A 17281-nucleotide genomic window follows, 5' to 3' on the forward strand; every position below is an offset into this window, starting at 1 on the left:
ACCTTTTGAATATGCTGCGTATTTTATTGCACATTCTTGTTTGGTCTCGCAAACAATTCTTTTCCACCTTTTGTACCAAACAATCGAGTCAGGAGAATGGATTCCTTCCAGCGTGGTCGATCCATAATCCATATTTTCGATTCAAGAGGATGAAGCCAAATCGCAGAATACGAGGCAGGTAATCGTTTTTTAAGCCCGGGCGGGATTTCCCTCCAAAAGAGGAGGACCCTTTTAAAGTTTTGAGGCTTCGAATCCTTGTCCTGGGGTCCTCCGGATAAACACAAATCCCTTTGTCGGTCACATTTCTTTTCGCTTCCCTGTCCGTCGTTTCCCCGGGTGACATTTCCGCATCATGCTTCGAATCTTCATTTTTGGCAAACCACAAATAAATTAAAACACATTCATAGACGACAATATGACGTTTGAGGACGTGTCGAAAGAAAAAAAACACGTTACGAAAACCGCTCTTTGCACTCGATGAAGAACAAGAAGCGTTTTGCATTTTTTGTTGACCTCGGCAGTTTTTCCGACTTTTCTTGGAAAAAGAAAAAATACAGTAGTTGGCTACCAATCACAGGTGACATGCAAATATAATACAACATAACCAGCTCAGTTAGTGTCTGCTAACTACGAGTCTAAATCTAAAGTTCACAAAATGATTGGCTTCAGACACTCAGCTGAGATTTTTTGTGTGAATATGAATTCAATTTACAATATTTCTGCACCGGCAGCAGAGGACGATACAATCAATCGTGAAATCGAACGTGGACCCCACTCGTACACAAATACATCCTCACCTCTCCGCCTGCCCTCCTTCTCCCTAGACCAGAGGTTTGTAACCCAAAATGTTGATCAATCGAATCAAATCTCTGACCAAAATTTGCAACGGAAATTGAACCCGGGTCCCAGGTGTGACGCTTAACCAGTAGACCACCAGTGGTGCAGATGACTTATGTAGAGGCGTTTGATTTTCTCATCACTCCATTTATACAGTGCCAGAAACAAATGTTAAGAGAATGGAGAAAACAGAAACCTGTCCTGAAAGATAGAAATGGTGAGAATGCCCTTTTCTATCTCCATTTCCTTTTCAGTCAGTTCCATTTGTGCTTGAGAGGGACCACATTTAATTTTATTGTGATTTTCAGGGCTGCTACAACGAATAATGATTAAATCAATTATTATGGATTCGTTGTGTTTCACGATTTAATTCAAGACAAATAAGAGAATGCATTAAATTTCCTCTTGATCTAGTGAAAAACTTGTAATACCACCACTTTGGTCCTGCAGGGGGCCAGGAAACAGAATTTGAATGCACAAGGTTATCCTGATCCAAATGTATTTGTATAGAACTTTTCAGACATTGAAATGCAATATTTGCAGGTGCATGGCATCCATGTTTTTCAGGCTATTTTTCAAACACAAAATTTGTATTTGTTTTATATTATAGATTATTACGTTGTTTTGTGCACCATTTTTCTAACTTCGATATTTGAATAAGAAGAAATGAAAAAGATTTTTTTTTCATTTAAAAAATCGGATTCATCAAAAAATAATCCCCAGATTAATCGATTATTAAAATAATCGTTAGTTGCAGCCCTAGTGATTTTTTTTCCTTTTCCTCCACAATAATGGGTCCCAAGATAATTAGTGATGAAGGAATGAAAAGTGGAAAACAGTAACGCAGTCGAAAAAGGAAATAATTGCCAAATACGAAAATGTGTAAGAGAGGGACCGCATCTCATTTTATTGGTTTTATTTAGTTTTTCTGCCCACAGTAATGGATCCCAAGAAAGTTAGTGATCAGGGGAAGGAAAAGTGGAAAACAAAAACACCAGGTCGAAGAAGATAATTGCCAAATTCCAAAGTGTCTAAGAGAGGAACCACATCTCATCTTATTGGTTTTATTTCGTTTTTCTGAGGTCTCAATAACTTTTGTGATAAGAGGGAAACAACAGAAAGAAACCATTGCAGTGTACGAGCGTCTGCCATTGAAGCACTGCAATGTACAGTAAATGGTTTTAAAATGTTATATTTTTAGCCATTTACTAGTATATTACTGTTTATTATCTATGTTATAGTTATGGATGTTTAGGTGCAAGTTTAGTTAATATTGTGGATTTTAAAGCAGTTTTAGGGTGTTGCTTGGAAGCGATGTCGGCTTATATGCGATACTATCCAATACTTGAAGACGTTTTAGTTTCGCTGGTTAAAAAGGGCGACTGTTTTCTACTATCTCTGCTTTACTTGCACAATACCTTCATTCGATACATTTGAGAAGTGGGATTTGTTTTTTTTGAGTCGCAGTTTGCCATTAGGGTGGAATGGTTGGTCCTCAAGTCAGACCAGTTGAGAAGGACTTTATTAGGTTCTACTACCTTACCTCTAACTGACATTTCCAAGAAGTACCACCCCTGCAATGCCCCTTGACCTTGGCTTGCCCCTCCTCAATATTCCCAGATATCGCTCTCCAGGTAATCATGTACTCATGTCAAACGTGCATTCATTGAAATGCCAAGCTCCCATTCCACCTTCCATCTGCATTTCAAGCTAGTCGAGGTAAAGTAAGCGTGTTAGCACAGACGGTCGGACTTTTTTCATTTTTTGTTGTTTTTATATACAGATCATACGTGTATATAACTTATGTCATTCAAAATCCAGTTTTGTTTTAAAGGGCAAGGACTTCTTCAAAATCGAGAAGATTGGCTATTATTCTGAGTCTCTGCGTAATGCAGTTTTGACTTTTATCCCCCCGTCCCATCAGAAATCAATACCCGTTGACGCGACTGCTAGCGCTAAATTTAACCACGAGACAAGAGATAGCGGACAGATGAGCAAGCGGAAATGAGGCGAGAGAGCCCAGCTCCATGTACCGTATTTTTCGAACCATCAGGCGCAATCAAAAAAAATAGAATTTGGCCAGAAAGTTGCATATATACGTGTTCATTACTACACTAGGTTTTACACTACCACATTAGTGTAAATATTGATCAATCGAATCAAATCTCTGACCAAAATTTGCAACGGAAATAGAACCCGGGTCCCAGGTGTGACACTTAACCAGTAGACCACCAGTGGTGCAGATGACTTATGTAGAGGCGTTTGATTTTCTCATCATCACTCCATTTATACAGTGCCAGAAACAAAGGTTAAGAGAATGGAGAAAACAGAAACCTGTCCTGAAAGATAGAAATAAACAGAAAATTGCAAAAAACAGGAAAAAATGCTGTTATGTGTTTTCAAACTTCTTTTCATTTCACTATTATAACTTGGGCCAATCTTCAAGCACTACATTGTAAATATTTTCGCCTATTTATCCTGACAGTCTTTTATCCTTTTTCTGTTTAAAGTACTTATTACCCTGGATTGCCATGTCTAATCTCTTTCCATACAATGCTGATATCAATGACAGAAAAGACGAATTAATTCAATTATTCATATCTTTCAGGGCATCTTTCCATTGTCTCCGTTCCTTAAAATTCATTTTCTGGCACAGTGAGTAAAAATAGTGTGGTAATGAGATAAAATCCAATGTATTTTCGTATGTAATCCCTATCCGTTAAGTAGGTCTTTTGGTGTGTTTCTTTGCTTTCTTGCTGCTGCTAAGTTCATGGTTTATTGTTTTCACTATCAGAAGCCTGCAAAGAAAGCGGCTGAGGTTGCCAGAGCAGTTCATTATTTTGTCTACTATCATTCCGCACAGTGCTTGTTATTTTGGCTCACTGTTTATTGTTTTGACTTTATTATGTGTCATCAACAACATTGTTACTGTTGACCAATCAGGTTTCAATTATTTCATATCCACACCCCTTTGGGATTTGAATTGAACATGTACAGTGATAAAAAGGTGCTTAAAGCAGAGGTTTGAATCCCTTACCTGAAGGTTTCCACCCCTGTTCTCCTGACAAGTAAAAATCCATCAATGTCTTCTCATTTTTTGGGAATGTCAGTGGTTAGCACATTTGCCTATCATGCGAAAGGTCCGTGGTTCGAGACCAGAGAGGAATGGGCGCCCCCAGGTTGTATTGCCCAAGACCTACCACAGAAAATGGTGCCACTCTGACTCCAGTGGTTAAGGAATGCACCCAACCAACCAACTCAAGTTTCAATTTGACACTATTGCTAGTGGTCTCGTGGTTAGGTTTTGGCACACTCACTCACTGCTGCAACCCAGGTTCATTTCTCAATGCATTTAACATTCTACGACTGATCAATCATTGGACAAAAATATGTGACGAATAAATATGCTACCTCTTACTGTAGTTTTAATCCCATCTCTCATCTCATTAGCTACACCGCTTATCCTCAGTAGGGTCGCGGGGGTGCTGGAGCCCATCCCAGCAATCATCGGGTAGTGGGCAGGGGACACCCTGAACTGGTTGCCAGCCAATCGCAGGAGTTTTAATCTCATGCGCCTTAAATATGAAAAAAATATGACATGCGCCCTATTATCTAGTGCACCTTACAATACGGAAAATACGGTAAGTTTACAATCTTTCCCTTGCATCCAACCGCCGGGATAAAAAAAAAGCCAAGAAATGGAGCTCCCCATCTATTAAACATTTACAGCTTCATTTATATGCAAATGAGCCAGCAGCCACACATAGACAACCGAGAGTAATGGCGGAAGGAAGAGATTGGGGGGAGGAAGGGCGAGAAGAGGGCGAGTCCGCTTTAAAAGTCCTTGTGTGTCCAAACGCCGGCGCATGAGGAATAGAAAATAACATGGTGATGAGAAAAAAAACAGAAACCGAATCGGAAAAGTCACTTCCTGGAAAAATGATGATGGCGATGATCACTCGAAATCGCACGCACGCACACGAAAAAAGCTACAGCAAAAAGGTGAGTGGGAGAGATTGTTGAGTTAGTGCCGTGTGGGTTTGGGGTAAGGGGTTTGGGGGGTCTTTTTGGGGCCTCAGCCGTCCGACACGGGCGGGGACACCCAGCCGTACTTTTCGTGGGTCTTCACCAGCGACTTGAAGGTTGCCTCGGCTTCTTTGCGGCTGAAAGCCTTCTTGGACTTGCCGGCTTTTCGACATATGCGTCCCTGCAACAGAAAAAAAAGAAAGACATAGATTAGACCTGAAAGTAAAGCAGGGATGTGAAACTCATCTGAGCTCAGGGGCCGAATGGTAGAAAAAAAACGTTCTCGCAGGGGCCGGACTAGTAGATGAGACAGAGAAAGATTTTTTTTTAAAAAAGGAGAAAGAACGAAAAAAAGAAAGTGTGAGAGAGAGTAGGAAAAAAACAGAAATAGTGAAAGAGAATGAGAGAGAGAGAGAGAGAGAGAGAGAGAGAGAAGCGGAGACAAAGAGAAAAAGAGAGGGAAAGGGGGAGGGGAGGGGAGACAGAGAGAAAGACAGAGAAAAAGACAGAGAGAAAGAGAAAAATAGTGAGAGAAAATGAGAGTGGGAGAGAAAGAGATAGAGAACAAAAGAAAGAGGAAAAAAATATGAGAAAGAGAATGCGAGTTGAAGAGAGAAAGAGATGGAGAAGGGGTAAAGAGAAACACAGAGAAAGAGACAGAAAGAAAGGAGAGGAGAAAGAGCGAAAGAAAGAAAGAAAGAAAGAAAAAGTGAGTGAGAGAAAGAGATAAAAAGAGAAAAATGGGACAAAAAGAGAGAGAGGGCGAGAGAAAGGGAGAGAAAGACAGAAAGCAAAAGACAAAAAGAGAAAGAAAGGAGGAAGAGAAAGAAAGAGAGAGAAAGAAAAAGAATGCTAGATGGATCGGCGGAAGGGAGTTAGAGAGGAAGAGTTAGAGACAGAAAGAAACATAAAGTAAAAGAAAGAGAGACAGAGAAAGAGATAAAGAAAGAAAAAAAGAGCAAGTGAGAGAAAGAAAGAGAGAAAATAAGAGAAAGAGAGAGAAAGAGAGAGAAAAAGATAAAGAGAAATAGAAAGATTAAGATAAAGAGAAACAAAGAGAAAAATAATTTCCTAAAAAATCAGAATGACCCATCACTGGTAAATGATTTCCAGATGGTCCGCGGGCTACTCAGGTGTCCTTCGAGGGCTACCAGGACACCTACTGTAGCAGTTAGCATGGCTCCTCCAACCGGTGCTACATTTACATGAGTACTGCTAACTAAATCTCCTTTTTCCGTTTCATTCTTGACAAAAGTAGTGCTTTATAAGTGGCTGTGGGCAGCTTTGAGCTGAGCAAGCTAACTAGCCAAACCGATATCTTAACATCTAGCATATTGTGGATGGATCCTCTCCATTTTAGTACAAATCTGTTGCAAATCATGTCTTTTGCAGGGTCAAATATATCTGCTATTTTTAATCCGGCTTGTGGATTTATAAGACATGTGATTTTAGATCTTGAGTAAATATATTTGATACCAATCTTTTCCCCCCGAATAGGTGTTGTGTAATGTCCGTAATATTTAGCTTAGTAGGGGGAGATGATGCTTGATAGAACAATGCCATACCAACTAATGCACGCCACCATTGATCACAAAGGAAACAATGTAATGGCAAAGGAAAGCCACCAGAAAACAGTGTCAGCGTCATTTTCAACAGACTTGTTGTGAAACAGCAACAATTCCAAGTTCTTCACTCCAAATTCAAGTATGTTTCTGTAAAGTTGGCTGTTTTGAGACAATTCTCAGAATTCAACGCAATGGAATTAACCTGTTTTCATATTCCTAAATATAAAAACAATCTCTCTCACACACACACACACATATAATCACGTTTAAAACATCAGTCTAATTTCATTTTTCATGTCTATACGTTTTTCCTTTTATTGTGAAGTCGCGCTCGTGTGTGTGTTCCTTTACCTGTTTTATACTGACGAGAAATAAACCACACCCCTGACCGGAAGTAGGCAGTTCTGTCGAGGAGATTTTGGCGAGATGGCCTCCCGACAGTGCTCTCTCCTCCGCTAGGGAGATTTTAAAACTTAATGACTGCTTTTGAGTAATTCTGCCAACAGAGTTTATATAATATATAGCTTTAACAGTTTCAATCTTGAAAAAAATACCATGAAATTTTGAGCACACAGAATTTCAAGCACTCCTATAAAACCTGTACATGATTAACAGAATCTCATTTTCCTGTTTGATTCTTGACAAAATGAGAGCCCCATATCAGTAGCCTAGATGGTAGTGTGCCCGCTTTGAGACTGGGAGGTCGCTGGTTCGCGCCTCGACCGAGACATACCTAATTGGTATAATGGCGGCGCCCTCTGGCTGCGGCTGCATCGACTCGCTACAACGGGTCAGATGTATCGACATTTCGTTCTGTGTACATTGTTACAAAGAATGACAATACAAAGGAAATTATTATTATTATTATAAGCTAGCTGGTCAAAGAGAGCCTTCTTAAACGCCTAGCATACTGTGGCTGGATCAACCACCGTCCTTTTTTTTCCTTGAAAGACAAAAGTCAGGTCAGAACTTGCAGCGATTCTTGTAGAAATCCCGTTTGCTCTTGCTAGCTCAAAATGGCTGCCATGGCTCATTATTTTCCACCTCTGATAAACACTTAGCTACCACGGTGATGGGATCAGAGATAAAATAACCTCACTTTCATGGAAGTCTTTTAATCTTAATGACGCTGTCGATGAGTTCCCTCGAGCTGGTTATGGTTTCGACCTTATATCAAAATCCATGACCCGAAACGTACAGACTGCAATGAGGTTCGTGTCGGGCGAGGTAAAGTCAGATTTACAAATAAACTACATTTTATTTGTCATTTGATTGGCAGAGCAAGAAAGCAATATATCAACTACAAAACTCAATTCCAATGAAGTTGGGAAAGTGTGTTAATTGCAAATAAAAATTGATCCAAGTAAATTGCAAATTCTTTTCAACCCATATGTAAATGAATGCACAGCAAAGACAACATATTTATTGTCTTCACTCATAAACTTTATTGTTTTGGGAGAAAATCATCAACTCTGTAATTTGATGACAGCAACACGTGCCAAAATAGTTGGGACAGGTGTCAATAACTACTCAGAAAGTGGATGAATGGAAATCAACCAACTATTTGCAGGTGAACAGATGAATTAGCAACAGGTGAGAGTTGTTACTGGGTATAAAAAAGGGAGACCCGAACAAGCTAAGTCATTCACATGCAAGGATGGGGCGAGGTTCACCTCTTTGTGAACAACTGCGTGAGCAAATTGTTGAACAGTTTAAAAACAACATTCCTCAAAGTACAATTGCAAGGAATTTAGGGATATCATCATCTACAGTCCATAATATTGTGAAAAGGTTCAGGGAATCTGGAGAAATCACTGTGCGTAAACGGCATGGCCGTAAACCATTATTGAATGCCCGTGACCTCCGAGCCCTCAAGCGGTACTGCATTAAGAACCGACATCAATGTGTAAAGGACATCACCACATGGGCTCAGGAACACTTTGGAAAACCACTGTCAGTCAATACAGTTCGACGCTATATCCGTAAGTGTGGGTTAAAACTTTATGTTGCAAAGCGTAAGCCATTCATCAACAACATCCAGAAACGCCGCAGGGTTCTCTGGGCCCGAGCCCATCTAAAATGGACTGATACAAAGTGGAAAAGTGTTCTGTGGTCTGATGAGTCAGTTTTCCAAATTGTGTTTGGAAATTGTGGACGTCGTGTCCTCCGGTCCAAAGAAGAACAGAACCACCCAGACTGTTATGCACGCAAAGTGCAAAAGCCAGCATCTGTGATGGTATGGGGGTGCATGAGTGGCCAAGGATTGGGTAACCTGCACATCTGTGAAGGCACCATTAATGCAGAAAAGTACATTCAGGTTTTGGAACAAAGTATGTTGCCATCCAAACAGAATCTTTACCATGGGCGCCCTTGCTTCTTCCAGCAGGATAATGCCAAGCCACACACTGCACGTCTCACGACAGCGTGGCTTCGTAGTAAGAGGGTGCGGGTGCTTGACTGGCCTGCCTGCAGTCCTGACCTGTCTCCCATTGAAAATGTGTGGCGCATTATAAAGCGCAGAATAAGACAAAGGAGACCCCGGACTGTTGAACAGCTGAAGCTGTACATAAAGCAAGAATGGGAAAGGATTCCACTATCAACGATTCAACAACTAGTCTCCTCACTTCCTAAACGTTTATTGAGTGTTATTAAAAGGAAAGGTGATGTAACACAATGGTGAAGAAGCCCCTTTCCCAACTACTTTGGCACTTGTTGCAATTATAAAATTCTAAGTTTATCATTATTTGCTTATGGAAATAAAGTTTATGAGTTTGAACATGGATAATCTTGTCTTTGTGGTGTATTCATTTAAATATGGGTTAGAAAAGGTTTGCAAGTCATTCTATTCTAATTTTACTGACATTTTAAACTTTTTCCCAACTTCAATGGAATTGACTTTTGTAGCATAAAAAACAACTTAACTTATAAATCAGGTCAATTCACTGTTAATTTTGAATAAAAACATCGATAGATAGATAATTCTCCACTATAAAAAAGGCAAAGGTCTTAACTTGCTGTTAGCTTGCTAATAATATCGTTAAATCAAACGTTCAGGGCTGAGGTGTGAGTCAAAACAGAATTTTTAGTCTCACTATCGCCCCCTGCTTTCAGCAACTACATGCCTCACTCTGCATCTGCAGACGTTTATCACCGTAATAAGTAAGATATTATAAATATTATAAAAGAGCTGTTCCGCTAGATTGCTGTGACTTTCCTTGCTGGTCACATTCCTATCTAAAAGCACTCTTGGGCAGATTATCCAGTTTGAAACAGTTAAGACCGTTGGATCACACATTAAGTTGTTCCGCCACACTCACCTCCCAACATGATCAAAATGATATATATACAAGATGCAAATGCCCCGTGCTTTACTGTTCTTTTACATTCCACAAAATTTCGAATCAAAGACATTTTAATAAAGTTTTCGCAAAGGGAACATTTCACGCCGTGCATTTGTAGGCACAACATAGCACAAAAACACATAGTAGCTACAAATAACAGGTAAGCATCCAGTCTTTTAGAAGCTTTTACATCAGCACTGGTGTATGGGGATACTCCATTTCAGTGTAGTGGTACAGATCGTGTGGACTGCAATCAGGCAGACTGGACGATTTGTTTACATCATTTGACAGTTGAGTGAATGCAGTTTTACACCAGAACCAACTCACCACGCTCTACAAACTCAAACAACCAAGGGGTTTGAAATGAATATTAAAGAAATACATAAAACAAACAGTGAAAGGTCAATTAAGATGAGTTTAAATCAGATCAAACTATTAGGTTGGGCCTACTAAGGCTGGGAGTATATCCTTCACTGGACTCTAGCGGCCAAAGGGAGCATTCGGTTTGCTTTTAGTTTGAAAATCATAACCTATGATAGAAATAGAGATTCGCTTCTTCTTTCGTCATGTTTCATTGTTCTTTAGTTTCAGTCTATAACAGATTATTTAGTTGTATAACAATTGTAAAAATAAATAAATGTTAAGGTTTCTACTTCAAGGATTTTGCCTATCTTGGGTTCTATTTTTAGGAATGTTGCCCCCGCAAAAAACAAAGATTTAATGTATTCATAATATGTGAAATTCAGCAATTTTGGGAAAGAAAAAGTTAAATGACAAAAATCTTTTGTCAGTGATTTTGTCAGTTGAGGTGTCCTTCAAAAAGCTACAAGTGAAATATTTTCACGATTAAGCTAGACAAATGAAAAGAATGAAAGGAAAAATAAATAGGTTGTGTTTATCTAATTTGGAAAACTACGGTGCCATGAAAATGTTATTGTATTTGCCCCCTTCCTAATTTCTGTGTTTCTTGCATATTTTTCACTCACAAAGGTTTAAGATCATCAAACTAATTTTAATATCACACAGAAACAACCCAAGGAAATACAAAATACATTTTTGAAATGTTGATTTCATTTATTAGGGCACAAAAATATCAAAACCTATCTGGCCCTATATGAAAAAGTAATTGCTCCCTAAACCTAGTACCAGGTTGGGCCACCTATGGCAGTGATAACAGAAATCAAACGTCTAAGATAATTGCTAATGTGTCTTTCACAACGCTGTGGAGGAATTTTGTCCCACTTTTGGTTGCAAAATTGTTTCAAATCTGCCACATTGGAGGGTTTTCTAGCATGAACTGGTGGTTTAAGGTCAATTACATTTAAATCCGGACCCGGCCACGCCAGAACCTTTATTTGGGTTTTTTCAGCCATTCAAAGGTGAACTTGGTGGTGTGTTGCGGATCATTGTCCTGAGGGCACAAACTGATGGCTGGAAGTCCTCTTTCAGTATCTCCTGGTTAACACCAGAATTCATTATTTCCGTCAACCACCTCAAGTTGTCCTGGCCCTGGGCCAGCAAAGCAACCCCAGACTATCACACTGCCACGACAAGCTTTACAGTTGGCTTCATGTTCTTTTTGTTAAATACTGTGCCATTTTTACACCAGATGAAACAGGCTGCAAATCTATCAAATCTTCATCAATCCAAAGAATGCTTCTCCAAAAGTCTTGAGGATAATCAAGATGCTTTTCGGCAAATGTTAGATGACTTTTTGTTTTCTTTTGTGACAGCAGTGGTTTTCTACCGGGAACTCTCCCATGGATACAATTTTTTGGCCAGTGTCTTTCTTATAGTGCAGTCATGAACACTGAGCTTGGTGTTTGTCGAGGTTCTTTTGTCACCTCCTGGCTGAGCCGTTGTTGCACTCTATGGAGTATACCCTAGGCCTAGGTGGTCAATCACTCCTGGGACTGTTTTCCACGGTTACTTTTCTCCATTTGTGGATAATGGCTCCGACAGTGGTCGGCTGGAGCCCTACAGCCTTGGAATTGGCTTTGTGAAATTTTTCCAGGCTGACTAGTTTCATTTTTTTTAATTTCTCCTGGAATTTCTCGGAATCGTGCATGCCAATTTTGTTCTCGAAATTTTGTATCCCACTTCACTTGGTCTAGCTCATCTCATCTCATCTTATTAGCTGCACTGCTTATCTTCAGAAGGGTCGCAGGGATGCTGGAGCCCATCCCAGCAATCATCGGGCAGTGGGCAGGGGACACCCTGAACTGGTTGCCAGCCGATCGCAGGGCACACAGGGACAGACAACTCGCTCGCTCATTCACACTTAGGGACAATTCGGACCGGCAAATCCACCTGAAATACATGTCTTTGGAATGTGGGAGGAAACCGGAGTGCCCGGAGGAAACCCACGCAAGCACGGGGAGAACATACAAACTCCACACAGGAAGTCCGGTAGCTGGATTTGAACCCATGGTCTAACTCTAATAGGTTCAATTTAAGTGATTTCTTGATTCAATGCAGGTGGTGGCAATCTATTTTATGTGTGGCTTGTGGTATTTAACTGAGCATTCCCAAAAGTGTGGTTGGTCATAGTTACTTTGTGATTGCCAGTTTTGATTTTTTTATGTGCCTTAATGGAATGGACAGTACAAAACGGCATTATGTATTTCCTTGGTCTGTCTCTGTGTGATATGATAATCTGAAACCTTTATGATTGATGTATATGCAAAAAGCTGAGAAATCAGGAAGGGGGCACTGTAACTGCTGGCTAATTGCGTGCATGGCATCGGGTCAATGGGCTGAACATGCAGTGGCCCCCGTGGCACGTCGAACCTTGGCGCTGAGGGGCCGGCGGCAAGTTGTTGCGTAACGTGGGGGAGTTCTCTCCAGAGGTCAGGATGAACAAACAGGAGATCGATAACGGACTCATCAGATCATGAAAACCCTCTGGAGTTGATCGTTGAGGGGTTATTAGAGGATAAAATCGTGTGTTCTTCAATTTCTTTTTGTTATTTAAAGGCACATAACTTGTGGTTTGATGTCATGATTTTGGCGTAGCACTTAAACGCTACACTTGGCAATCTCGAGACGCTTCATCAAACTAACTTGTCGCTGAAGATGTCATTGTGCTTGAGTGGGATGTGGTGATGTGTTCAACGTCTTGGGAAAAAAAAGACTCCGCTGTGGCATTCCTTTGCGGTAAGAGTGGGCTGAACGATCCAAAGGTCGATATTATCGATACTTAGATCAATGCTATGCTACCCCACCAATTTCCTTAAAGTGCCCCTTCTCTCTCTCACCCAACATGCTCACCCACTCTTAAGTTTATGGCCTAGTGAGGGACTGACAGGCATACTTTTGCACCTCTCCCTATCTGGCTTGCTGCTTCAACCCGCCTGCCAGGAAGAAGAGAGGGCCAAATTTATACACTTTTAAGCTTATGGCTTAGTGTGTGACTGACAGGCGCACTTTTGCACCTCTCCCTACCTGGACTACTGCTGCATCTTGCCTGCTAGGCAGAAGAGAGGGCCAAATTTATGCACATACTCCTACCAGATGCTAAAAATGACAGAAGGAAACAGGAAGCGCAGCACGGTATATATGCAAAAACATCTCTGGGGAATATTTTGAGAGTGCGCCATACAATCTGGAAATATGTTAAATAAAATAGGAAATGCATAAGCACAATAAAATAATCAAGTTAATTTAGTTGTTGGAACATTTCTTTTACCATGTTATTAGTTTTTTCTGAGTTTTATTGTGAAAAAAACCCCAAATAATTAAAACTTTGTGCAAAATTTAAGAAAAATGGAAAAAACAGAGGTGAGTGTATTCTTGGCAGCAAGATGGCGACCAATCATGTTACCTCCCACACAGTATGTCAAATAAATGCAATTTTCTGTAACGCCGAGTATTATTAAAATGAATGTTTACCTGATAATTCGTATATTTTTGATGATTATTTAGATCAATACTGTTTTTGGGGAATGAGTGAAGGCTTTTTGTTTTTTACCAATAGGATGCGATGAATGACACACACTGTCCCTTTAATGTCTTTACATTAAAGCCTGTGTATTATTTATACGTGAAGTACCAGAATAGAAAACGACTGAAGACGATGACCTACATACAGTACGCTCTCGTGTGCACGTCTCGTCGTTGTTTTCTCATGTCTAAAAATAACTCTGTCTTCAAAACCCAAATTTAAAATTGTATCACAAAAGGGCCACTCGCCAAGGATGGGTAAATAGGTGTTATGTATTTAGGATTAACGCGATCGGGAGAGATGATCTGCTTGGGAAAATGCAGCGCCTGCAAACGCTGCAAGACACAAACGTATGTACACTTTACAGCCGTGTTAATCGATATTGATAGTGGAGAAGAAACCTCATTGCGATTTTCCAGACCCGTATTGCTATTTTCGAAAGAAAGTGCTAGTTTTGTTTTTGGGGAGTACTTAACCCTTGGATGCATGACCTACAAGTACATATACTCATTTACTAGTTGGTTCGATAATTAGTAGGGGTAAAATAAAATTACTAATGGAACCATGTCATGCACATAGAGGAATCTGCCCAAATAAGTTGTAGAAATTTAAAGGCCACCTCACTGAGATAAAAAGATGGATGTCACTCTTCGGTCTCCCGAAGTCCAAAATCAAGGGCCTTCAGCCGGTACAAAATGCTGCAGCGAGGCTTTTAACTAAGACAAGAAAGTTTGATCACATTACCCCGATTTCAGCCAACCTGCATTTTAAGGTTCTGTTGGTAGTATACAAAATCATGCATGGACTTGCTCCCTCATATCTTTCACATTTAATTCCCCCCTATGTTCCTGTCTGCAGCCTTCGTTCTGAAAATGCTGGTCTACTAGTGATCCCAAGAGCCAAGGTTCGAGAGTGTTCTCCATTCGTGGAATGCTCTTCCCCCTGAGATTCGATCTGCAACCTCAGTGGAACTGAGGCTTAAAACACACTTCACAAATTTTTTACTTGATGTCTAAACACCTCACCTTATATTTTATATCTTTTATTAACATTTTTGTGGTTGTCTTTTGTTATTTATGGGTATGTCAATTGTATATATTTTTGTTTGTGTTGCTGTATGATGGATGACCCAACCCTCTGTCAAAGTGTGTGTGAGAAATAAAAAGTTACAAAAAAAACCCCACACTTCTATTCTCCAGCTTACGAATGACCTATATTTCATGTTGACAATATCTGTGTATTGTTTGTTATTGCAACCTGGTCGTCCTGGAAGGGGGATGACCACATGTGCGGTCCCTTCAAGGTTTCTTCATTTTCCTCATGTTGAGGTTTTTGAGTTCTTGACAAAATACAAACTAATGCCAGCTGCCATAATCACAAAATGCAATGACAAAGCAAAGCGTAATGTTAGTTAAATTAGTTTTAGCAAACTTGTTGAGGAAAATAGCAACAGTTTAGCGCATTTACAAGCATTAAACCCCAAATTAAAGCAATCCTCAAATACAACATGAAAATTCAAGCACCCGTAAGAACCCTGTGTGACAGAAGCAAACAAGAAGTGCAGCATGGTTTGGACGTTGTGTTTATGCGACAGAAAAGGACAATGCCACGTATCCTTATTGTCATACAGTGGCATGCTACTGTGGCAACACCCCTATATTACATAAAATCACGACAAAAGCTTCCCCTACAGAGAGCAACGAGCTGCAACGATAAATGTAAACATGTGACTGTTCTTGAAAAAAAAAAAACCTGTAAATCCGTTGTCACCACGGCAACAGAGCCAATTGTGACAATTGACAATTTATTTGCCTTTTTTTTCAAAATATTGTGCAATGGAAGGTATTTAGTTCTCTAGTTGACATTTGTTTGCAGCAGGTTTCGGTAACCTATGGCTCGCCAGCCATTTATGGCTACTCCATGAGTACATCTGGCTCTGAAACAAATTGGAACATGGGAAATCATATAATGGATTGTTATATGCAAAGCGGAATGTAGCACGTATAAGGTCAGGACAACACTATATATAAGGAATGTTCGGTCTAGTGTTTATAGGGCACTGTGTCTTAACTACAGTTTACAGTCAAGATGTCTCCGACAGACCCAGGATTTGCTTGTTCATCGCTCAAGAATCCTTTATATGAAAGCTCATTAAACAATCTATGTTCACTGTTAAAACACTTTTAAGACCCACAGAAGAAACTGTAAACAACCAAAAACTCTAGAAAAGCACCCTGAGAAATTTGATTGAGTGAGCGGTATGAACGTGCATAGCTATACACACAGCCCACGCACTCCTTCACCATCTTACCCAGTGTCATCTGCACCAAAGGTAAGTATGTTGGTATTTTTGTTTTCAGTTTTTTGTGACATTTTCATTAAAGAACTTTGCTTGCACCTTGAAACTGTTATTTGGGACACAAAAAACAGTCAAATGAGCCTCAACACTAAGTAACTGCAAAGGGAAACCCATTTTAAGAGGTATATTCATATTGCTAGAGGACACAGGCCGTGGCAATATTATTACTTCATAGATTTTATCAAATCATCAAATGTCACACGGTGAAATAAAATGTAGTGAAGAATTAGCTTTTGTCTAGGGAGCATGTTAGGTAGTTTTGTTGAATTTTGTCTCTCCCCCCCCCAAAAATCGAAATACTTTTGCTTTCATGACTCTTTCGGTCAAAAAGCTTTCCGACCCTTGCTAAACAAGTCAAGTCATGTTAATTTGTGACGCCCTTAATCACAAGGAGTCTCAAAGGGTTGGACAGACCACAGACTATTCTTACACCATTCCCTGATCTAAAGCCCACATGAGGGCAAGGAAAAAAAACAAAAATCTCAGCAAGAGGAAAATGAAAAAACCTTGAGAAGGGACTGCAAATGAGGTAATTCCTTTTCCAAGGTGACCAGGTTGCAATTGATGTAGCATTAACAAACAGTACACAAGTATTCCTATTTTAGGTACATTGATGTTTTGGTTAGACTCTTGGCTTCCATACCAGCACAGTTGTGATAGAAATATACATGAATATTTTTTAAACAGAATCGTTGCAATGTTGTTATTTAATAAAACTAAAATATTTTAGGGCCTGAAATTGTGCTGTGTTTATCGTTATTTTAAACTAACTCAAGTACGGGGAGGTACAACTACTAAATGACAACGACATTCTTGTATCGATATCTGGTCGGTATCAGTCGATACTACCCTGTATTCATTTGGATTGGATCAATACAAAAATGCCAAGTGTTGCCCACTCCTAACATGCAGGGACATTTTGCAAATAAATGAAAAAAACATGGCAGGGTTGCATGGAGGATCATCCGATTGGGTAGGGGGAGATTGAATATTCGTCCTCCCACTCTTGGCCGCTTATTTTGTACTAAAGGTAAAAACGTCGAGTGCATTTGAGGATGCGGCTGTTCCCGTCGCAAGCGCGGAGATGCTGTAAAAAAAAACAGTGACGGGTGAAGAGAGGGGGGGTGGGGTGGGGATTTGACGGGATTACATAATCCAGTTGATCTAGATGGTGCGGGTCTGCAGTGGCAATAGTTGTGCGTGAATGTGC

The 17281-nt window shown here is 40.1% G+C and overlaps 1 protein-coding gene across 5 annotated transcripts in view; it reads right to left on the reverse strand.

The window, feature by feature from the left end:
• ube2ql1 (ubiquitin conjugating enzyme E2 QL1) overlaps nt 1-17281 on the reverse strand; it is a 25638-nt gene continuing 8357 nt past the window's right edge. For 4 of the 5 annotated variants that reach the window (XM_088328954.1, XM_088328959.1, XM_088328956.1 and 1 more), the window contains one exon: nt 1-5044. In XM_088328954.1, the coding sequence (XP_088185080.1) occupies nt 4913-5044 (132 nt within the window). In that variant the 3' untranslated portion in view covers nt 1-4912. Of the gene's footprint in view, nt 5045-6779; nt 6884-17281 lie in introns of all 5 variants that reach the window. The other variant, XM_088328958.1, reaches the window with a different exon arrangement.

The sequence above is a fragment of the Urocampus carinirostris genome, chromosome 2 (assembly GCF_059441175.1).
Source record: "Urocampus carinirostris isolate Australia breed hairy pipefish chromosome 2, RoL_Ucar_1.0, whole genome shotgun sequence".
NCBI lineage: Eukaryota > Metazoa > Chordata > Actinopteri > Syngnathiformes > Syngnathidae > Urocampus > Urocampus carinirostris.